The sequence below is a fragment of the Strongylocentrotus purpuratus genome, unplaced genomic scaffold (assembly GCF_000002235.5).
Source record: "Strongylocentrotus purpuratus isolate Spur 01 unplaced genomic scaffold, Spur_5.0 spur5_scaffold_11, whole genome shotgun sequence".
NCBI classification, from domain to species: domain Eukaryota; kingdom Metazoa; phylum Echinodermata; class Echinoidea; order Camarodonta; family Strongylocentrotidae; genus Strongylocentrotus; species Strongylocentrotus purpuratus.
This window is the reverse complement of record NW_022145596.1, coordinates 24,505,082-24,529,664: the sequence shown is the minus strand read 5'-3', so window position 1 is coordinate 24,529,664 and position 24,583 is coordinate 24,505,082. Positions and strand designations below refer to the sequence as shown.

At 37.3% G+C, this 24,583-nt stretch overlaps 1 protein-coding gene across 1 annotated transcript in view; it reads left to right on the top strand.

The window, feature by feature from the left end:
- LOC594321 (helicase with zinc finger domain 2) overlaps positions 1 to 24,583 on the top strand; it is a 66,424-nt gene that overhangs the window by 29,232 nt on the left and 12,609 nt on the right. The window contains exons 17-26 of the mRNA XM_030980939.1: positions 168 to 404; positions 10,102 to 10,280; positions 10,718 to 10,932; positions 12,442 to 12,825; positions 13,638 to 13,713; positions 14,973 to 19,119; positions 19,914 to 20,014; positions 21,698 to 21,853; positions 23,297 to 23,431; positions 24,255 to 24,544. Coding sequence (XP_030836799.1) covers positions 168 to 404; positions 10,102 to 10,280; positions 10,718 to 10,932; positions 12,442 to 12,825; positions 13,638 to 13,713; positions 14,973 to 19,119; positions 19,914 to 20,014; positions 21,698 to 21,853; positions 23,297 to 23,431; positions 24,255 to 24,544 — 5,920 coding nt within the window. The remainder of the gene's footprint in view (positions 1 to 167; positions 405 to 10,101; positions 10,281 to 10,717; positions 10,933 to 12,441; positions 12,826 to 13,637; positions 13,714 to 14,972; positions 19,120 to 19,913; positions 20,015 to 21,697; positions 21,854 to 23,296; positions 23,432 to 24,254; positions 24,545 to 24,583) is intronic.

The window sequence follows — 24,583 nt, the reverse complement described above, 5'->3', positions numbered from 1 at the left end:
AAGTATTAAAATGAAATATTTCACAGTTACCCAAAGCTTCCTTTCCTTTGGTGATTTAAAAGCAAACAAGGAGCTGAACAAAAAATAAGTACATGTACAAATGTGTGATCATTTTAAAAGGAATTAAATGTATCCATTTTAGAATATAATATTTTGGTCCAAAACAGGTTTCCGGAAGTAGCTGATGAGGACTGTCTTGAGGGTTTGAACAGTAGACAGGAGAAGGTTGTCCGCCTTATCAAGTCATTAGGAACACGAGGAAGGGAAGCCACATCCTATAACGGTCCAACCATGATCCTCGGGCCATTTGGGACAGGAAAGACGCATACTCTGGCCAAAGCGATACAGAGAACTTTGACGGAGAGGAAGGATGCCAAGTTTTTGATCTGCACTCATTCAAACAGGTATTAAAAAAAAATCCAGAATCGATAGAGGTATTTTTCTATTGCAAATGTTTTTTATGGCAAAAAATATATTGAAAAGATGTATTTTATATGTCAGCACCAAATTGAAGATGAATATAATAGAAGAAGTAAGGCAGAGTAGGGGTCTAAAAGCAAGTTATTTTACAGGTTGAAAATCATCTCTTGGAAATTTCTTCAAAGCCATGGCAGTTCTAAACTACATGTGATATTCTCAACATCCATTTTCAAACAACTTACATGCCAAATTAGGTGTATCATATTATAAGGTTTTGTTTTTATATATATTTGCATGTCCATCATTATTGTCCAAAGTACGTTTGTGACCCCGCACCTCATAGCCACCAAAAAGTCGAATAAGTATGGTTTTCTGTAAGAGCTCAATAAAGTTGGTCTACTATAGGGTAATGCGCCCAGTGTAACTGCAGCCAATCACAAACAACAAGTCGACAATGCTTTTATGGGAGCGTTTCTTTATTCCTTGTTTAGCTATCCTTTCTATGAATGTAGCTTCATTCCTTTCACTCCTTAAAAACTGTGAGAAACAAATGACATACAAAAATGGGCATTAATTCAAAGCCTGACTTCTCCGACAGTCACAATTTGTAATCAATGACAGGTTCCTCGTCTATTCAGATCATAATTATTTTCATAATAGATTCAAATTTGGGCGTGACCCATAGGCATCTTATCAAACCTTGCCTTTTACTTAACCTTACTATTTCTTTCTTTGTGTTTGCTGAACAGTTTTTACACTTCTATAAATGTAACTTAAATATACAAAGGCTTGTAGAGAAATTAGTATGTGGATGGATTATGAATGGAGATTTGAAAGGGTGTTCACCAATCACACAACATTACTCTATTTTTTTTCTGTTAGCTACGAGCAAGCAAGGTTGCTCTGACAATAAAATACATGATAAAAAGTATTCCCTTTTCATTATTTCATTGAGGTATATGAACTGCGGACTAAACACGTGCAAAGTATAGTCAAGCAAATAAATGGGCCGTATGCATAAAAAGTAGCAATTGCTTGTGCTAGCCTTTTACTTGAATCCGTATGCATAAACATAAGCAATTGCTTGCAAGCAAATGCTTTTGCTAGCAAGCACAAGCAATTGCTTGATGTCCGCAAGCAATTGCTTAAAGATCAAGCAATTGCTTAAAAACGTATGCATAAAACGAACCTTTTGCTTGTTCTTATAAGCAATTGCTTACGTCTTTTCAAGCTCCGTCATAGCAGCTTGAGCTCTTGCTTAATCGGGACGTTCGCGGTTAAGCATCATGTTTATGCTCGTTAGAGAAAAACCAAAGTTGTACAGGAGTAGAATTGGGTGTGCGCTTGTGTGTGCATGTATCGGTGTTTTTTTTTCATTTTGTTCTGAAATATGTCATCCTGGAATGTTATACTGCCATGTCAGGAAAGGCTACCCCACACGCATGACATTTGAATACACTACTAGTATGCGAAACCCGCCTTTGTTCTCCCATGAATGATGTTCGCACCGGCGTGACGTCGCTATTGTTGAGATCGTAAGCAATTGCTTGCTGGAGGCAAGCAAAAGGTTTGAGCACAAGCAAAATGTTATGCATACGGATTTAAGCAATTGCTTGAGCTTGATCTTTTGCTTGACAAGCAATTGCTTGTGCTTGAAGCAATTGCTTGCAAGCAATTGCTACTTTTTATGCATACGGCCCAATGACTTGATCAGAATAAGAATCACATGAATGAGAATCAAAAAATATTGCACAGAGATTAAATGGTCATGTAATGAATGAGAATGGACATGAATAAATGTAACGAATAAATAAGGCTTATGACTGATAGAAAATGATGTTAAAAGTCCAATGAAGATGATGAAATGTGAAGAACCAAGGAAGGGGCTCACGCGATGATGATGCAGAGGCTTGAAGGCGGAGACGTAACTTCATTGTCATGGCTGAAGAGCTGTGAAGAATGATTTCAAGGCTGACGCTCGTAATGATGATGATGAAACTTTAAGACAAGAAGAAATTGTGGCGCTTGATGACGAAGCAGTGAGTCGCATGATGTCGGAGGCCAAGGAAGAAAATGATGAAGTTAACGTCGGTGCCGATACAAAGCAGTGAGTCGCTGAACTCTTGAACTTAGGATGTTGCACCATCTATCTCTATCTCTATCTCTCTTTCTGTTACACTCCCTGCTATGTAAATTAATGTAAATCGTTTCTCTCGTATTTCAAAGGGTCTTGAGAGGATTTATTTTGGCCACAATGCTGTTGCCCGTGGCTTATCGGGCGTGTCGTTATTCGACAGTTGTGTTTGATGTTCGTGTTTTTGTATGTGTGTAAGTTGTATTTATATTGAATAAATCTTCCACAGGTAGTTCGTCGTCTTTTTTCGCCTCGGTACTCTCGTCTGATGCAGGGTGACATTACTTTTTTTTCAATGAATTGTCACGGCCTAGCAAATGATAAGAAAAGAGAAGATGTTTTGTTATATTTAAAATCTAAACAATATGATGTATGTTGTATTCAAGACACTCATTTCACTCCTGACATAGAAACAGAAATATGTCGCAAATGGGGAGGCAAGTGTTTTTTCTCTTATCATACATCCAGCTCTAGAGGAGTAGCAATTTTGTTTAAGGATACTATTCCGGTCAAAGTTAATCAAAGTAGAATAGACAATGGTGGTAACTTAGTAGTTTTAGATTTGACATTATATGAGTACGACATTACACTGGCGTCTTTATATGGCCCGAACACTGATAATCCAATTTTTTATTCTGATTTACAACGTATCATAACAGAGTTCGAAAATCCACATGTTGTTATTTGTGGAGACTGGAATTTAGTGCAGGACCAGACCCTTGATACTCATAATTATGTTCATATGTGACCCATGGAGAATTAGATATCCTGTGAAAAAATATTACACGTGGCGCCAGCCGAACCCTTTTAAACAAAGTAGATTAGACTTCTTTTTTATATCATCAGAATTACTATCATTATTTCATAAATCTGATATTTTATCTGGTTATCGAACAGATCACTCATTAGTTCGTCTTAGCTTGACTTTAAATAAAATTAAACGGGGTCCGGGAATTTTGGAAATTTAATAATTCTCTATTAAAAGATGAAAATTTTGTGTCAAAAGTTATAAAAACTATAAAAGAGACAATTACATTTTATGCAAAAGATGAGGTAGAGTTTAATGAAAATGATAACATAGTTGGAAATTGTGAATTTTCTATCAATGACCAATTATTTTTTGAAACTCTGATAATGCTATTGCGGGGTGAATCTATATCCTAAAGAAACAAAACATCAGTCGGGAAAAGAACTGGAAAGAAATATTGAAGTACTGGAACAAAGACTAGTGACATCGAATGATAAGACCGCATTACTAAAAGAATTAAGTGACAAAAAGTCACAACTTGAAACCTATCGCCTAAAAGTAAATGATGGAATTATTATGAGATCTAGAATCAAATGGATGGAGCTAGGAGAAAGGTCATCAAAATATTTTTTAAACTTGGAAAAACAGAATAAAGTAAATAAAGAAATACGGCAATTGTCAACAGAAAATGGAGATGTTATTAGTGGACAAGATGGTATATCAAACGAAATCTTTAAATTTTATTCAAACTTATACAAGACAAAAGACACTGAAGAGATAGATATAGACATATTATTGAACCATCCAGATATTCCTAAGTTAACTCCAGAATTATCCAAATTTTTAGAAGGTCCTTTGAGTGAAAGTGAGGTTTGTTTAATGCTAAAAAGTATGAAAAATAATAAATCCCCTGGGCAAGATGGCTTCACCGTTGAATTTTTTCGTTTCTTTTGGCAATATCTTAAAATGTTTATGATCAGATCTTTGAACTTTGCTTATTTTACAGGAGAATTGTCGCAATCACAGAAATTAGGAATAATCACTTTAATTCCTAAAGGAAACAAGCCTCGACATTTATTAAAGAATTGGCGTCCTATTTCACTTTTAAATGTTATATACAAAATAGCATCTGGGTGCATAGCTAATCGATTAAAGCAAGTATTGCCCCACTTGATACATGAGAATCAAAAAGGATTTTTGAAAGGCCGTTTTATCGGAGAAAATATTCGTTTAATTTAGGATATATTATTATATACCGAACTTAATGATATTCCAGGCATGTTGTTGATGATTGATTTTGAAAAGGCCTTCGATTGTATATCTCACAAGTTTCTAATCAATGTCCTTGACTTTTTTCATTTTGGGCCATCGCTGAAAAAATGGATTCATTTATTTTATCAAAATGCTTCTTCTTGTGTCACAGTAAATGGTTTTTGCACAGAAAGATTTACTATAGGACAAGGGTGTCGTCAAGGAGACCCATTATCTCCATACCTGTTTTTACTTGTAAGCGAAATATTGGGAATTATGATTAGACATTCCAATGATTTAATTGGCTTGCATCTACAGGGAAAAAATAGTAAACTACTACAATACGCAGATGACACCATTTTGACACTTAACGGTACAAAAGAAGATTTACAGAGCTCACTGAAAATATTGAGTGATTTTGAAGAAATGTCAAACCTAAAGATCAAACATTACAAAAACTCATGTGATATGGATTGGGCAAAATAGAGCCTGCAAAAAACAGCTAATGCCAGAGCACAAATTAAATTGGGTATCAGAAGGTTATTCGAGATACTTAGGAATAGATTTTTCGGTTAACTTAGTAGAGATGGTAAATCATAATTATACTGAAAAAATTAAAGATATAAAACGCCAAATTATTTCATGGTCTAAACGAACCTTAACTGTCCTCGGAAGAATAACTGTAGTCAAATCTTTGTTGGTGCCAAAATTGAACTATTTTTTCCTTTCACTTCCAGAACCGAATTCGCAAATTATGAAAGATATAAATCGTTCTTTTTATGCATTTATATGGGGTAACAAACCTGATAAAATTAATAGAGAACAAATGTGTCAAATGTATAATAAAGGTGGGGTTAAGATGATTAATATTTATATTCATGCTAAATCCCTGAAAATATCATGGATTAGAAGATTTGTAACTCATTCTCAGATAGAAAGTTTCACTTTTCACATGTTCAATTCATTCTTGCCCCAAACCTATTTTTTCACCTGTATATGGGCTCACATTATTTTAGAAAATTAGCAGACTTGACGCCAAATCCATTTTGGAAAGAGGTACTTTTCGCTTGGTCAGACTTGGTCGAACTTCTTATTGACGACATTGCAAGTCAACCTCTCTGGAATAACCCCCACATTAAAATGAATGACAAAGTGGTATGTTTTGGGGCTTGGAATTTACGAGTAATACGTTTTGTAAATATAGATGGTTCTTTTTTTTCATATGTTGAGTTTCAGCGGATATTCGACAAACAAATTTCCTCCAGTACTATGGTTTTTGTAATGCAATTCGGTCAGGTTTTAAAATGGCTACACATGTAGCTCCTAGTAAGGCCTTAGCCCCTATCATTCCCGAAGCCGTGCACCTTGTGAAAACAAGTGTTGGTTGTTCACATATTTATCAGTCTTTGCTAAAAAACAAAGTAAAAGAATGTAAAGCCCTTACAAAGTGGAAAAGTTTTTTAAATTTTCAAGATGTACTTTGGGGTTCGTACTGTCAAATTCCATTTCAGTCAACAATAGATATCAACATGAGGTGGTTTCAAATCAAGATTTTAAATAGAATATTATATATGAAGGACAGTTTGTTAAGATTTGGTGTAGTGGTTGACAAGAAGTGTACTTTTTGTAATAACAGTGATGAAACTATCATACATGTTTTTTGCTTTTGTAATTATTCTAACAAAGTATGGTCGAAGTTAGAGTTCTGGATATTTCGTAATACGGGGGAAAGGATCAAACTTACAAATCAAAATAAATTGTTTGGATTTTGCAGTAGCAATAATAATGCACTCAACTGTGTTCTGATGGTTGTAAGACAAGAAATATTTTCAGCTAAATTACAAAATCAACTACCATCATTTGATATAATTTTATCAGCTGTAAAACGTTATTATGAAATGGAAAAATATATATACCAAACAAATCTCAGAGAGAATAAATTGAAAAAGAAATGGTTTCACTTTAGAAAATGTTTTGAGAGTGTTGGAAATGTGCTAACATAATCATGACCATGTATTTTATGTTTGGTTTTGTTTAAAATTATATATTTAAAGTACTAATTTTGTCATACATGTTTGTTTTTATCTGCCACAAAAGTTTTCGGCAGTGATGATTATTATATGTGTCAAGCCATTATGTATGTAAATTATTTCTTTAATTATTTGTATTTGATATATGGATATACTGTATATGATGGAATTTGTTTTGAAAATAAAGAACCCTGTGGAAGGGGGGAAAAAAAAAAAATCTGTAAAAGTGTGAATGTATTAGACGCTACAGATTCATCAATTTGCCTTAAACATTGGATCTTCCATATTTGTCTAGAAACTCAAAGTCTGTTGCCCCAAAGATGGCACTCTAACCTTTTGGTTGGTTAACTCAAATACACTTATGTCAACTTCCAGTATTCCGTCAGACAGCTGTTTCAAGAGGTGTTACAAACTTAATAATAATTCATGAGCCACAAAACTTACACGAATCAGGGAGCTGAACAACTATCCAAACTCTCAAAAGTAATTCAGATAGACGGCCATGGACAGATCTCCAATTTAACTCAGGATTTGGCAGTGTCGCACAATTTTCTGCACTTCCGGGTTCCGTTAGTACCTGAGATAGAGATGCTATGTCCCTTTTGCAGCCAAAATCAAATTCTGTAGAATTTAGCAGGAATTATGTATATGTCATGTATGTCCTACCTGTGAAATGTTAACGTTAGCAGTGTCCTAGTCTTCAAATTAGGCAAGGAAATCAGTTTATTTATAGACTTCACTGTCAGACACTATTGAGTGGCTGACTGACATCTTTTTTTCTTTGGTAATAACATACATAAAATGAGATGTAACAGGTACATGAACATTTGTCTACATCAATATACTTGTAATGGCCAAAATTAAACTGATTGAATCCTTGTGCAGCACAAACAGATGACCATTTGGTACACAGGTGTCAGCTAGTCCTGTTACTGTTTTTGAGCCACTGCTGCTCGTGCCCTGATATTCATCTCTGATGATCCTCTGTTTTATATTACTGATCCGAGGTACTTAAAGGGATAGTTGAGTTCTGTTGCAGAGGGCGCTAAACAAAATAAGGTTTTTGTGAGATAATGAAAAACTGAGTGTCAAATTTGAAAGAATATACAATTTAAATGACGAAATCATCTTTGTTTGATCAAAATGGGTTCAGAGACGGCTGAAATATCCATAATTATTACCCATATCAGACATCTGAGCAATGGTTTTACAAAATCATATTACACTTCTTGTAATCTAAAAGAGCTAATCAGTAAATATGAGGCCATATTACCCTATCATGAAAAAACCTATGGACTTAACATGTTAAAAAAGCAGAAAATAAAGTCTCATATTCACTGCGCTGTATTTTGTTATTTTCATTGTGCATCTATTATGCGTACAGGAACCTGCGCAATCTTTTGTGACGTAATATCACACCAAAAGCACTGTTTGCAGTGTATCGAAAATTTCGTCAAGCACTGGATGCACAGTACAGTGCTGGTTTGACAAAGTTTTTTCAGTTCTTTGAGATTGTCGTGGGTGATTTATGTATTTGCTCTAGATGTCTGATTTGGATAACATTAAATGGACCAATAAAATTAATCCGAATCTGAATCTGAATAACAATATTGACTGGCTTAACTTTCGGCAGGTACCACATATATTGCCCTCACAAGACCCATATTGCCCTCGTCTTTGACCCTGGGCAATATGAGTCTAGTTCAGGAAATATATGTTGTATCTCCCTCAAGGCCAGTCAATGTTATATAAATATAATCTTTTCTAATATTTGTGGTGCCCCACAAATATTCAGTAATTTTGAACCAGCCGTTGAAAAACGAGATAGCGCCTCATACGTTTTATTCCAGCCAATGCCAATATTGGCTTTTGGGGGGCTTTTTTGTGTTGGTTGAAATATGCAAAACCAGCCGGCCCATGTATTGTTATTATTAATTAATATTAATTAATTAATGGTCACCATATTTTTTTGAAAGTGGAGCTGAATTGGTATGATATTGTATTTGATCTAAATTCAAACATTTTCAAAGGTCCATCTAGTTAGGTGGTCTGTCGTAGACAGATCACCTATTGTTTTCGTCAGAATTTTCTTTCTTTATTATTTATTTATTTATTTATTCTTTATTTTTATTTATTGTTCCCACTTTTTTGTTCCGAGGATAACTCAAGATAAATTTAGTCAATTTCGTTCAATTTTGGCACAGTCATAGGTCATTGTCATAAGACATGACAGGAACATTTTCAAGGTCATCAAGTCTTCATGACGTCATCCAGGCGCCATTTTGTGTTTTTTTTATACTTCTTTACTCAGGATCATAATCTTCATAACGGAAAGGCATTTCTCATTCATATTTATCTTGATTAAGGTCAATATCCGTCCTGTCAATTCCAGGTCAGAAAATGCGCGCACATGCGTACGTCCGCGTGTCAGCGCGCGCGCAAAATTTCAAAATGCTCCAAATCGTTTCAAATTTTGTTTGCATACGTTTCAGGCCATTTTAAACATTTTGCAAAAATTGCGCTCACGCGCATGCGTGCGCGTTTTCGCGCGTACTGATATTTTGCAACATAGAATCGCCAAATTTTCTCTGTCATCATATTTGTCACATTTTTTCAAGCATTTTGATATCTTGTTCATCTTTTTGTGAACATTAATAACGGAATGAGCCTCCGTTTAAGATACATGTACTTGCGTGTGAGCTCTTGTAATACATAGCATATAGGCCTATGGGCAAAAACATACCTATACAAAATCCGTTGTAGCTCTTTAGGATGCAAGGTGACTCAAATTTTTTCTTCATATTTTGATAGAGTATGAATCGGAGATATGATATCACGTCTCATTTAACCTCTAATTAACTCCTGACGTCATCATAATGGCCTCTGAACTCAAAATTTCAATTTGCATATAATGACGTCAGCATATTTTTGGAAAATTGATTGTATCTCTGTAAATATTGATAGATTTTCTTCAAAATTTTGATATGTTCTAGCTGAGACCATTTTTTATGAATGCAGCTGCCACAGTTTTTCATTTTGACAAATGCATCATGGTGTATTTCTGCGATTAAAGGAGGCATATCTATTTTTCACATTTTGTGTGTATTCTCTACGGGACGTGACTTTTTTCAAAACTGGATTCTACATTTCAGTCTTTCGCGAGCAATATCATCATGATCATCATTGTTTACATGTCTATATAACTTCTACCTTTCTCTATATAGTTTCTGCTGGGTTTTTGTTGATTTTTGAGTATGTTGTAGCTGAGACTATATGCTATCGAAATGTCCCCTCATTTTTTTCAATCAGATGTCATGAACATCATCATCATGATCATCATTGTTAACATGTCTATATAAGTTCTCCCATTCTCAAATCTATCATAAGAAGTGAAGACAGACAACCTAATTCGTCCCGTGACAAATTAAATTTCTAGTTATTAATCATTTTGGAAATGCTTCCTAGCTGGCTATTGCAGTGAAATGTATTTGTTCCTATCCTTTATTTCCTGTTTACAGTGCTGCTGATCTATACATCCGAGATTATCTTCATAGATTCTGTGAAGATAGTCCTGATACTTGGATGGTGCGTGTGTACGCAACGATGCGGAAACTAAGCACGGTTAGAGATCCGGTGAAGCAATACATGCTTATCGATGCTGCAGGACCTCGTTTGCCAACCGAAGAGGAATGTCAAGGTAGAGTCAAGACCTCCATTTTGTATGAGTCTGTAGTAGCCAGGAGTATTGGATGATATTGGTCTTAATGTACAGATTGGGTTTGAATCCCTGCCATAACACTAACACTCTTTGGGAAGACAGTAACCTAGTACATTTGCCACTCTATGCCCAGGTGAAATTAAATAATGGGTACCCGGTGTGAAGTAATTCCTTGAATGCTTGAACATCTTATCAGGGGGTTATAATAAATATTATCATCCTTTGAAAGGTTGTATTAATGCTACTTAATTGTAACTGCCATTCATATTCATTTTAATAGATATCCTTGTATCATCTAGTATTCCAAAGAACCAAATTGCTTATCTTTGATATATGATCTAATTTTATTCCCATAAGGATAGTTGTTACCCACTAGATTCATACTTTAAATTCTTGACCTATTAATCTGTTTTCAGACTGGGTCTCCAGAAAGGGCCCCAGTATAGTTGTAGTCACTCTGAATACAGCTGTGCACCTTACCAAAACAGCAACACTGCGTGGATACTTCTCCCACATTGTGATAGACGAAGCCGGACAAGCCCTAGAGACAGAGGCCATCATTCCCCTTGCCTTAGCAACAGAGGATACAAGTGTTGTGCTGGCTGGAGATCCCAAACAAATGAGCCCAAAGGTAAAGTAAAAGTCTAATATGCGGGAACTAGGCTGGGAATGATAAAGGGGCTGTAGCATGACGAGACTATGCGTCTTTCCTGAGACTCACTCAGGGAAAATCAGGTGTAATACGACTACACTTCGGTTTTGCGTATGTTGCACGCAAATGAATACGTAAGCTTAATTCGGTCGCATCGTCCGTAGTAAGCCTACTTATTCATTTGCGTGCAACATACGCAAAACCAAAGCGTGAGGCAAACTTCGGTCTGTTTCGCGAACGCTACGGCGTGCTGACCCAGTTAATCACATCAGGATGTAATAGTGTTTTAGAGTGATTAAATTTGGACCCAATATCATTTTTTATGCCTCCATTACGAAGAAGCCGGAGGCATTATGTTATCGGGTTGTCCGTATGTCCCGTTCTCATGATCTCGTTATCTCAAGAACCGATTGATGGTTCCTGCCAAACTTAGGTGATGTATGTATCTTGCAGTGCCAATGAATCGATTAGATTTTGGGGTCACAAGGTCAAAGGTCAAAGGTCACAGTGCTCCTTAGGTATGCAAAAATAGCTCGTGATCGAGTTATCCCAAGAACTGGTTGATGGATTCCTGGCAAACTTAGGTCATGTATGTATCTTGCTGAGCCAATGAATTGATTTGATTTTGGGGTCATGAGGTCAATGGTCACAGGGCTCAATGCATAAATAACTAGTGATCACATCATTAGAACCGATGGACAGATGAACATCAAACGCAGGACACGTATGTATCTTTCTGAGCCTATGTACTGAGTAGATTTGGGGGTTAAAGGTCAAAGGTCATGGGGCTCATTATATATGCAAAAATAGCTAGTGATCACATTATTATTAGAACTGATGGACGAATTACTATCAAACTCAAGACATGTATGTATCATGCAAAGCCGATGAACTGATTAGATTTTAAGGTCATGAGGTCAAACATTAAAGGGTCATACATGTATATGAAAAATAGCTTGTAATCACAATATTCTGAGAACCTGTTAATGGATTACAACTAAACTTGAATTTGGAAATTGCTCCTGTTTTGGTTTGTGAAATCGCTCTATGGCAGAGGCATCATTTTCCACTGTGCACAGTTGAAGTTCCATCTAGTTTACATATGAAATATTATTAAATCAGAACTTTCATTCTTTCCAGTTGATAGCTTTAGGGAGGGGATATGTCATTTTCATCAAAGTTGTCTCCCATTTTTCAGCCTGCACCCAGAGTTCCTTTACCCTCTTCATGACTCTGATTAAGTTCAGTTTTCTTTTCAAATGTCACATGAATTGCACTGGAATCACACACATATACGTAGTATTTTACATGCTCGTTGAAAGTTATTGCATTTTACAAAAAAACAAAATGAATAAATAGATGGCTCAATTTACTTGGAGGGATTTGTGAACTCAAAGCATAGGTCATTTGATGATTCATTTATTGTATAGAACCTAGAATCAAAACATGAGCATCGATCAACGATGGTGGTTTCTTCCAAAATTGCAGGTGCACTCTCCTCGCACAATGGAGGCCAAGTTCAACATGTCCCTGCTGCAACGCCTGTTCAAATATGACAAACAGAATGACTGCCACGCCAGCTGCAACCTCACCATCAACTACAGGAGCTGCCAACCCATCCTAGACTTTTTGAAGGTGCACTATGGCACAGCCTTCATATCAAAGAGCACCAGCAGTGAACACCCTAATCTCTTTCCACTAAACTTTGTGGACGTGAGGGGGGAGGATCAGCTTGTTGGGACATCGTACATGAATGCAGAGGAAGCAAGGATAATTGCAGAATATGTCGCTTCATTGATGAAGCACTGGCCTGAAGAGTGGGATAGACCCAAACAGAGTGACGTTGTGGTACTATCACCTTACAGAGTTCAGGTTAGTGTCTTTTTTATTCATAAGTATTAAAAGCATGAAATTTACTCCATTGATATGACATTTAAGGAAAATGGGTCAAGAGGCAATGGACATGTACATGGAAATTGATTTGAAAGCAGTTTAAAAAAAGGTGTTTCATAGTTTTACATTTATTTTACAATATTGCTGTGCTTCTATCACCTATAGACAGAGTTTTGATAAGTGTCCTTTTTGAAAGAATCAGTGCTCAAAAATAAACTTACCGGTAATTGATTTGACGTTGAAGAAAATTTGATAACCGGTTTTTGCTTTGAAGGGGATTGGTTATAATGTTATGTATCTGTAAAGCATGTTGAGAGATTGTGAAAGTATCTATTGTTAAATTGATCCAAAATAATTTTATTATTAAGGCATACCAAATATCCTGTGTTGATTTTCATCCTACTTTCTTTAAATACAAAGGCAAAAGAACCCCCCAAACGATAATCAGTGTTGCCTTCTTAGCATTAAAAGTCCCACCAGTAGATTTGAAGTTTAAAATGCTAAGTGATTACAGCCATTTTAAAATTTCAGTATGATAATTTGTTTCCCCTTCTTTTTCTTCTTCCATCACAAGGTTGCGCAAGGTTTCTATATATTTTATTTACTTATTTATTTATTTTTTTTTTTTTTTTTTTTTTTTTTTTTTGGGGGGGGGGGGGGTAGGGATTTGACCAGTATATTAATATGAACATTGTACGCTTGTACCAGTAAATATTCACAAATTAGCCTGATTAATTTCTTGAATTTTTTAAAATTTGGTTTTAAAGGCAAATTGTATGCATTTATGATAGGTCCAGGTAATCCGACAGGAGATGAGGAATAGAGGCCTTCATGCTGTGACGGTTGAGACGGTGCAGAATGTGCAAGGTAATTTTCTCAAGATACTTTGCTGAACTAGTAGAGCTAAAGTATGATACGTAAAGGTGTTTGACAGGATAGTAGGCCTCGGTCAAAACGGTTCCCTGCTTGGGTTTCCGACCGTCACGCTAAACTCTGGTTTGAAAATTGTTATTTTGGGGTATTTCAAAATTAAATTTCACCCTGATTGCAGTACATACAAATTTACAAATTGAATCTAAATTGAATTTGATATATATGGATGTAGAAATAAATGGATATCATTTCAAATAACAGTAGGTCTTTTTGGGGCTCTGAAATTTAAGGTGCAAAGAAGGATTCAAGCTTCGCGGTACCAAGCATGTTCAGAAACGGAAGTCAAAATATGACTCACCGGTGAATGGGCAAGCTACGATAGAGTCTACCACACATGAGACCAAAATGCCGATCAGACTATTCGAATTACAATGTAATAAGCAGTAATTGTAAAACTATCCATACAAAAAATGCATATATCACAGCTAAGCTAGGGTATGAAGTGAAGTTTTACATGCAGACGAAAGTCCAAGTAATAGGATCAATAAGCTTTAAACCAACTAAAATTACCCAAACTAGACTTTAAGAGACTTTAACGTAACCAAATTACTATAAAACAATAGTTTGCTTTGACAAACAATATTATAGATATCCATAATATCTAACAGAAATAATGATACTTGTGGAGTTACTAATTCACTCAATATCATGTTTTGCTAGCCATGTCATGTTGCCTTAGGCCCACACATTTCTTCCTCACGAGGTCTATTTACACTTGCCACCAAAGACCATATTAAGCAGCCAGACCTTGAATATTAAAGCAGTCGATATGTCTTTTATATGCCGAATTCAAAAATCTGTCAAAAATTCATACCTGAATCACGACTCAAATTTCAACCAATCAGATGGCTGGATTTCTAGAATGAGGTATATAATAAGAGATAACAGTGGCATGAACAGCCTGCCATAGTTAAGTCAACTCAAAGTTGTTCTTAGTCTTTGTGAAACACCCCCAAGTCATGGAACACTCTGCACCACTATGTTGTAAATTGGTGTCAAAGTATAAACTGTAAACAATTTTGATTCCAATGTCAATTTTGATAAGGAAATGTTCTAATTAGTTGAATCTAATGAATAAGAAGCTAAAATGTAGTTCAGAAATATTTGTCTTGCTTCAGAAGTGTGGAAGTGTTTATTTGATAAGATATATTTAGTCACAAAATATATTTTCATGTTTAATCCACTTTGTACAGGGAAGCAGTATCGTGCTGTCTTTCTGAGCACGGTGAGAACGAGATCGTCGCTAAATAAGGTAGACATCACATCCCTTCCCCAAGTAGGAGACCGAAATGTGAGAAACAAGTTCTGGTATGGGTTCCTTTCAGACAAAGGACTTCTGAACACAGCATTCACCCGTGCACAGTCTCTCATAACTGTAATGGGAGATCCTGTGGCAGTCTGTTCAGCAGGGGAATGCCAGAAGACATGGCAGAGGTACATCAAGACATGTGAGAGGAATGGTGCCATCCATAGCAAACATGGTCTAACAATGGCTTCTATCCAGAATGAGATTGCAAATGCCAAACGTCTGCTCAACCCTACTTCAAAGTCATTCATTCCAAGAGCTTCAGCTCACAGCACAGGCTCCAGGGGGACCCCTCACACGGTAACTGCAAGACCTGCAGTCAGTAGAGCAATTGAAGTGCCAAGTTGCTATCCGAGGACTGAAAAGCAACAGAGTGCCAGGAAATACCTTGCCCCTGATGCTGGTGCTTCTGCATCTGCAGTTGATGATGATGAGGAGGAGGATGACGACTTGCTTGGTGATGAATGGCTTCAGGAATTGAAGATTCAGGTGGACGAGGACATGGCTGAGGAGTATGGGATGCTGCATCCAGAGGTGTTGGCTGAAGATCAAGAGGAAGAGGCTGCATCAAGACAAGAATCTGATGGCGGAGATGCTTCCATTGAAAGGGAACAGAGCAAACCAGCCATACCTATACAGGAGCCAGAAGCTGGAGTAAGATTACAGACAGCACAAAGAGAGCAACCCATTCCATATGCATCAAGAGCTACAGTACCAAACGTAGCAAGCCGTACTAATGAACATGTGTTTCGGAACCTACGCATGGTGGAGAGAGAAGATCGTTATGCCCTCTTACAAGATGATACATATGATTCAGATGATGAAGATGGTGTAAATGTGGATACCTCTGGTCAGGCACAAGATACTAATGTTGAAGAACTTCTTCGCAAGGCTCTTCAAAGGCCTGACATGTACAAGATCTGTATCTTCCGCCAAGACATCACTGGACGAACATATGCTGTCCCTCAAGAAAGACAGTCAGGAGATGTAATAGCCATCACGACTATGAGGCGCCGCGGACATGCCCTCAACAGTGATAAGGTTCTTGTAGAGGTCTTGGAAAATGAGGATGAACAAGAAGTAGAAGATGTTGATGCCGAAAGAGAAATAAAGATCCATGGAAAGGTAGTAGGCATCATTGAACACAATTCCAATCTCCGGTTACAAAAGTTGGTGTGCTACTTGGATCCTCAGAAGGATAATGTGATGGTGCCTCTTGACCGTTCATCTCCTAAGATGCTTATCCTGGGAAGAAAAAAAAGAAGTGCTTCAAAGAATAATACAGCTGTGGTTACACTGTTTGAAATAAAGAAAAGAAGGGCAGATACACAAAATAAATGCAGCTCTAGAAGAGATGTAGAGGTTAAATATGCGGAAAGATATCAGAAACTCTTTGTTGTTCGCTATCTCAAATGGCCCCAAAAGGCCCCATATCCACTGGGAGCAGCTGTTGAAGAGTTGGATCCTGGAAATACAGAAGAAAAGGGGCTTAACATCCTTCGACTTGTATATGGCATCAAAGCTCAATGCAAGCCAGCTGCAAGAGAACAAATGCAGCGAGAGTTCCCTGAAGGATGGAGTCTTCCAGAAGAAGCTGTTCAGAAAAGAGAAGATTTCCGGACTACAAAGACCATCTTCACTGTGGATCCTCCTGGGTCTACAGACTTGGATGATGCCATCAGCTGTGTCTGTCTGCCTGGACAGCGCTATGAAGTTGGTGTACATATTGCAGATGTGTCCTACTTCATTCACCAGGACAGTTACATGGATAATGATGCCTACAAGAGGGGTACAACATTCTACCATCCATTTCAAGGTGATGCTTATCATATGCTGCCAAAAGATGTGATCTCAAAGCTTCTAAGCTTACTCCCGAGACAGGATAGGCTAGCATTGTCAGTCATTTTCATTCTGGATCATGAAGGGCAGATAGTTGCAGAGCCTATGTTTAGAAGGTCTGTGATTCAATCATGTAAGAGACTTACCTATGAAGAGGCAGAGAAGTTGATTGTTGACATCAACAATACTTCTAAGGCATACATGCGTGTTGCAGAACCTGTCAGGTGCTTATATGAGCTGTCAAGACATCGCCGAATGCAGCGATTGAGAGATGGATGGATGGTGTATAATGCCGATGACGATGATGGAGGGGCACTTTCACATCCACATGCCCACAGCTTAATCGAAGAGCTGATGCTGATGACCAATAATGCTGTTGCTGAACATGTTCTTACCTGGTTTCCTGAGTGTACACCACTTCGTAGGCAACTGGCCCCATCGCAAGAGAAGGTAGAGACATGGAAAGAATGTCATGAGAAGACTGCAAGAAATAGCATTCGTCTTCCTGAGCTTGTGAATCGTAATCACAATGATGCAGCGCGTGGAGACCAAGAAGAAGGCCAAGATGGAGAACATGTCCTAGTTGCTGCAGAAGTATGGCAGAAGGTCAGAGAATCCTGTGAATTACAAAATGCATCCAGAAGTCATATGGAGGATATGGCCAATCTCATACTTCAAGATGAAAACCATCCACTTCATGCGTTGGCTCAGTCTCACTGCTATGGCATCATGGAATCGGCAGAATACATTGACTCAACAAGCCAAACCAAGCCAGAGAAGCGAAAACACTATTCTCTGCAGATGAGAGCATATACTCACTTCACATCACCCATCAGACGTTACATTGACCTTGTTGTGCATAGGATGCTTGTTGCTTGCATAGAGAATAGCCATTGCCCTTACACTGCTGGGGAGATGGCTAACATCACCCATCATTGCAACAATCAAAATGCCAAAAGTAAGCGCTTCAGCAAAGCCACAACAGAGCTGAAGTTGGCTCTGAAGCTCAAGGAAGCTCCTCTTCAGGTTACAACTTTTGTGGAAGGGATCTCTGAGTCATCCATGAAATTGCTTCTCCCATATCGTGGATACATTCAATCTAGACAGCGACAAATTCCTTTTAGTATTCTGAAGCCGTCTGAGAAACCAGTTGTAAATGTAGGATCCACAGATGTCCAAGTGACATGGAAGTGTCGCATGTATGACTACAGCAGAAAATGCCAAGCAGAATCACCAGCTAGAGTCACATATCCAGTCGTTTATTTCAGAATTCCAGAAGACAAATGGCAACAGATCCTGCAATCGATCAAGAGTATGTATAGGGATGGAAACTTAAAGGAAGTTCGGACTGCCATTGAGACAGCACTGATCCATGCCCAAGGTAGTGAGAACCCCTTCTCAAAGAGGAGAGGAAATCAGGGTGGCAGGCCAGAACAGAGGGAAATGGGAGTTATGCGTTTCCAACGAAGCTACCAGTTGGGTGATCCCTGCAGGGTCCAGATGCATGCACAGATGATGAAGGGTATGCTTACTCCAAAGGTACAACTCTTCAACATGACCCCTCACTTGGATATTTGTGCAGAGCATCGATCACAACCGATTGAGTGCTTCTCAAGGATAGCCTCTGAAATTCCAGGCAGGGAGAAGAACATCACAGCATACAAGTCAAAATGGCTTCAGATCCTGTCTATGGTCTCATGCCACAGTGCAGTCAGCAATGATGACACCATCATTCTACAGAATGTGCCAATCACATGGCAGAGAACTTCAAGTGAGGTCACAGGTCACTTTCAGTTAGACAAGAATTTCCTTGAAGTGAACCACATACCGATCAGGAAATTCGGAGAAGGAATGATCATGAACAATTATGATTACCTGTGCATACACCTGGCCAATCTTGATGTGGAAACTAAGCCTCGGCTTAATATCATGGGGTATGATAAACGAGAACGTAGACATCGTGTAGGTCCATTCAATGCTAATGACTGGGAGAAGCAAACGTGTGTTCTCCACTGCAGGATATTGAAAGGCGAGAATGTTCAGGATTGTCACACATGCAAACGGCTCCTTCGTGAAAATTCAAATTCACTTCCAGTCCACTTTGTAGTGCATCAGCAGTCCGTGCCACTTCCAGAAGGGAGTAATGATCGTCTTGCAAGTACTTTGGAGCTCATTTCGAAACCTGAGCCAAATAGGTTGGTTTTACTCAATGATCAATATAAACAGATTTAGGCCATTTTTAGATTTATTCAGATATGATGCGGTAAACTACGTTATTGTTTCTTGTTACACAGAGCTGAGCGAATATCTGTAAGATATTTGGTGTGCGCAATTGGCATTTATTTGCAGGTTGTTAAAATAACTCTGCAGTTTACTGCTTCATATCTGAACGAGCCTTTAATTGCACCTACTACCTAAAACATAAACATAAGAAACATCCATTAGTTGCATTATCCCTTATAAATATTGGTACTGTTCCTCTCTAACAACCGATGGGCAATCAATGGTTGAATAATTTTTCTTTGAAAGAGGATCAGGTAATGGATAATGATATTTGTGATTTACATTTGATGTTGTTGAATTGTAGGGTTGAGAATGGACAATATTACAAGGCTCAGATGTCCTCAGGTGTTTCAGATAGACATGGCAGATTATGATGAGAAATTAAAGTAAATGAAAAAATACAGGTGAAACGATTTGAGTAAAAATGAATAGACAAGAAAACTCGACAAATCCTTCCTTCCCTGTACTGAGCACTGAACCAAGGTTCCATATGATTGTTGTGCCTTTCAGTGAATAGGTTGTCCATTAAATTTTCATTAGTTTATTTACATTTTTACTTGGCAGACAACTTAATGGTTTATAGTGCATGCTACTAGCAAGCAATTAAAAACTAGTATAATTATTCCTGTTACTTTCTAAATGCAGCTTAATACCCTAACATCATAATTGGCCTTTAATGACTCATGTGTATTTCATTTTCCTGCAGACGAGAAGAAGTGGCTGTAGGTGATGTGGACTCAAAAGGGGTGCCAGTGTTGGTACAAGACATCGCCTTGCAACGTCCGAATCATCCTGATTGGCACTCAGGTAAATTGGAGGGAGTCGTGGTAAAATATCATAATGCAAAATTTGATTTAGTCAGTTGACTTCTGTCAATACCAGCAAGAATTTTATTGTCCATCTTCTATTCGTTTTCTGTGATTTACGTGACCTACTTTAAAGTGAGTTACGTGTTTGATGATAATAATAAAAACAATAATAATGATAATAGTAAAACGATGATGATGATAATTTGATATTATTGGTGATGATAATAATTCAATAATAATTTTTTTTGTTAATGCGATATCTCAAGAACTACTTGAGGTATGAACTTCAAACATGGTGATAGTGTGTTTCACCATAGGAAGATGATCTGATTAGATTTTGGGGTTAGTAGGTCAAAGGTCATAGAGGTCACTTTCTGATATTACAGGTATCTAAAGACCCATTACAGGTATGGGATTAAAACCTAGAAATACTGTGTATCACCATAGGAAGATGATATTATTAGATTTTGGGGTAAGTAGGTCGAAGGTCAAGGATCAAATGTCATGAAGTTGCAGATTTTGGCTTAGTTATCACGATATCTCAAGTACCACTGAAGGTACATGTATAAGTTTCAATGGTGATAGTATGTCATATCGAAGGTAGATGTTCTGATTACATTATGCGATAAGCATTTCAAAGGCCATAGCGTCAATTTATGAAAATAAAGGTATAGTCTCATTATCGCGGGATATGACAAGGTCCACTTGAGTTTAAAATTCAAACTTGGTGTGAGTATGTTTTACCATAGGATGCCGGGCTGAATTTTTGGGGGTAAACAAAAAGAAGTCATAACAGTAAATTTCCGTGAAATCTCAGGGTTTTAAGCCTTGTTATCGCAGTGTACGTTTATCAAGTATGATCTGATCCATTAACTATGGTGATGGTAATACCAATTAGCGTGCATCACACAGTGAGATAAGTTGATCAGATTTTGTGTAAAAGAAAGTTAAATGTAAAAATGTCAGCAAGTCAATATACATGAAATTTAAGGTCTTTTTAACCTTGTAATGACCAAATCAATGACTATTTTAAGCTATTTTAGCACTGAACTTAAAATCTGTAACTATAGTGTACATCGCTGTAGGGGGACAAGTGCTCAAATTAAAGGTCAAAGGTCATAAAGATCAATTGGCATAAAAGCAAAGGCTTTTTGTTCTCATTGTCACTGATATTCCACAAATAATTTAATCCAGGATCTCAACTGAATTAAGGCAGATGCATTTTGAAGACGTAGGCACATTTGTCTTATTTTTCTAATTTTCTTTCTCTGGATTCATTTGAAGGCCCTTGAATAATAATATTTGACCTTACTATATAAATAAATTTTGGATGCTTTTCAGGCTTTTCAATATGTTGACATTAGACAAAGGATGAAGTTATCTCCACTCAAACATAAAATAAAACAGTGATAAATGTTTAGCACAGGATACAAGCATACAAATATTGATAAAAGGAATATAACAGTAACCTAGGTACATTTATAAAGATAGTTAACAGTTGACAGTTCACAATAGATACAAGCACTTAAAAATCAGACTTAAAATGGGAGTTGAATCAAAGACAGAGAGAGAGCTTGCAATTTCAATATCTCAATTATGGAGAACACCACCATCTTACAAACCCAGTCATTTGGAATGTTTAACTTATAGAAACCTATTTCCTTCCATTTCATTGGTGAAGATGATACCCTTAGAATCCTCTGCAGGGAAGCCAAAGTGTTAGGGGGCACAGACCTGAGTGTACCAGAGTCAACACTGCATCCGTTGAACGGTTCCCAGCAAGCTGCTGTGAAGAAAGCTCTCAAAGATACTTTCTCTGTCATTCAAGGCCCCCCTGGTAAGAATACTTTAATCCCTTACATATCTTCAATATGACTGCCAAACAGATTGCTTTCTGAATATCTTTTGTTTAAATATGTAAGAATGTTGATGTTCTCACAATGTTTTTACACCCCAAGCAACTCCCTTCCCCATTCATTTAGAAGGAAAAAATGAATGGTAATTTTGTCTTTTACAAATTTGAATATCGAAAATGGACAGAAGCTTAGTTTCTATTTTAGGCCGTTTCTTTTTCTATATTCAATTGTGCAACTAAATGGGCACCGCTCAACACTGGGTAGGCTACTCTTAGAGAAGTATATATCCATACTCATATTATGACTTCCATCCTTGTCTTGATCTACATGAAATAGTAGAGGTGTTGTGGTCCAGTAGATAAGTCACTGGACTGTAGATCACAGGGTACAAATCCCAGCCTAGTCCAAACTTCATTTGGCCAGATGTTAATGGCCCTGTCTGAATTTCATATCAGCGGTAAGATTATAAGCCATAGAATACAATAATATCAATACTATGTTATTTAGTGTCTGTTAAAGGAGTAACAGCTCTCTGAAAACTCAAAATTTAAAGCCTTTAAAATCAGAAGTTGTCCACCTAAAAACGAGCTATAGACTAGATGACATCATCTTATATGAGCATATTCCCTATGCCTTTGCATTTATTAAGCACAGCTCATTGCCTCAGCTACATACATGTAGGTTAGCCATTCGGGTCCACTTTCAATTGCGTCCCGTAACTGCTGCAAATATGACAAATATTGTCCTCTAATTTGGAAGGTGCGGAAAGGAGGTTTTGATTTGCTTTTGTCCAATACTGAAAGGAATATTTTTTTTTATTCCTTTATATTTGTATTTTATGTTCATTCAGCTTTCCATTGGTATAAAGTTGTATCTTCTTGGATAGGGTCTTTTATCTACTACATTTGCCACTCTTCACCAAGGTGTAAATGGGTACCTAGTATGAGCACTTAGTCACTTTGTTGGCTCAGCTATAAGCAGTCAGGTTAATAATGTATATAAGCGCTAAACAGTTGGCCATTATTTTTATTATTTTTATTAGTATTATTATTATTATCATTATCATTATCCCTTCACCTATGAAGTCGAAGATGATATAGATGCTAAGACACTGTCTGTAAATCTTGGCTGAAAAGTTGCCTAAATCTTTCGATTATTCAGGAATCGCAGACAAAAAGTACTGTTTGGTATCCGCGCTCAAAGAAACAAAGAAACTTTTTACACGTAAACCAATGGGGATCTCAGCAAAATTTATTTATGCGGCCTGTTACTCGGAGCAACGGTCATAACGGTTTTAAAAAAAAACTATTGACCAGTAGGGGGGCATGCGGGCATCTTTTTAGAAAAAATTGACGCGTAAACGATTATATATTGAATATAATATTTATAATATTGTTAATATAAACATTCCCTTTTCCCTCAAGGCACTGGAAAGACTGTAACAGGAGCTTACCTTGCATACTTCTTCACTCGTCTCAATCAGCAACTACGAGCTGGAAAAATGCCTCCACAGGTGCTGTACTGTGGACCCTCAAACAAATCGGTGGATGTTGTAGCTGGTTAGTTATTTTACATATTTAGTACCAATTTTAGTCAAATAAAAGTGCTAAATTCTATTTCATGCAATTTGATGATGAACAATAAATGTATTTTTTGCCTAGACAATTTAATCCTGCTTTGCCAAACTAACTTAATCGTGCTTTCATCTTCCCCTAATAGAAGTATAGTGTCCTTAATCTTCTGTAAAAATAACTTCTGTCACATACATCAGAACTAAATCCTGTTGGTGTTCCACATGGTTCTGTATTTGTCCAATATTATTTCCTTGCATATTGACAGCTTACAAAGCTCTGTCACGTTATGAGTTTTTTTGTTCACTAATTGTAATTATTATTTCATTTATTACCCATAGTTATTAAAAAATGACGGTTGTTTACATATGACACCAGTTGTAGGTTGTCAATATGAGGGAGGGGGACATTATGATCCTGCTACAGCACACTCATTCAGAACATGATCAACTGTCTGAATTTGCATGACCACATGGACACAGGTCAAGTCTTTGATACCCCAGAGTTTCATGCTTGCTGCAAAGCCGCCGGCCTGTGCCGAACTGAGGCGGTTCAACTGAACCCAGGGCTTCCTGGGAAAGTTGCTGCCAGGAGGGTGAGAGGACCAAGCTTAATATAATTTGATTCTCTCAGAGATAGCTGGTTTTGTAGTACCAGCTACCTTACGGCTCTCAACACTAATGATTCTAGCATTATTTCACACACATTTCACATTGTACGGCAAGGAAGAACTTCCATTTCATCAGAGTTCCAAATGTAAGTCCCTACTGCTCTTGTAATCCTGTTTATTCCATTGTTTCATTTGCCCTAGCTTATCTCAAGAAGTTCCAAAACATCTCCATTGTGCGAGTCTACAGTGAGCAAATTGAGCGTAAGGAGTACCCCATCCCTGGCGTTCCAGGACTTATATCTAAGTGGTCCAGGAAAGAAGCCTCTATGTCAGAGGGGCTATCAGACATTGCGCTTCATCGCTTGATCAGAATGCGTGGGAAGCCGCATGCAGAAGAGTTAGCTGCATACGAGAGGAGATTCCGCACTAACCCAGCTGGAATACTTTCTAGGGACATCAAAGACTACAAAAGCACTATTTTTGAGGCCACGGTGAGTGTTTATTTTTGAAGAGAAAGAGAAAGACTAATC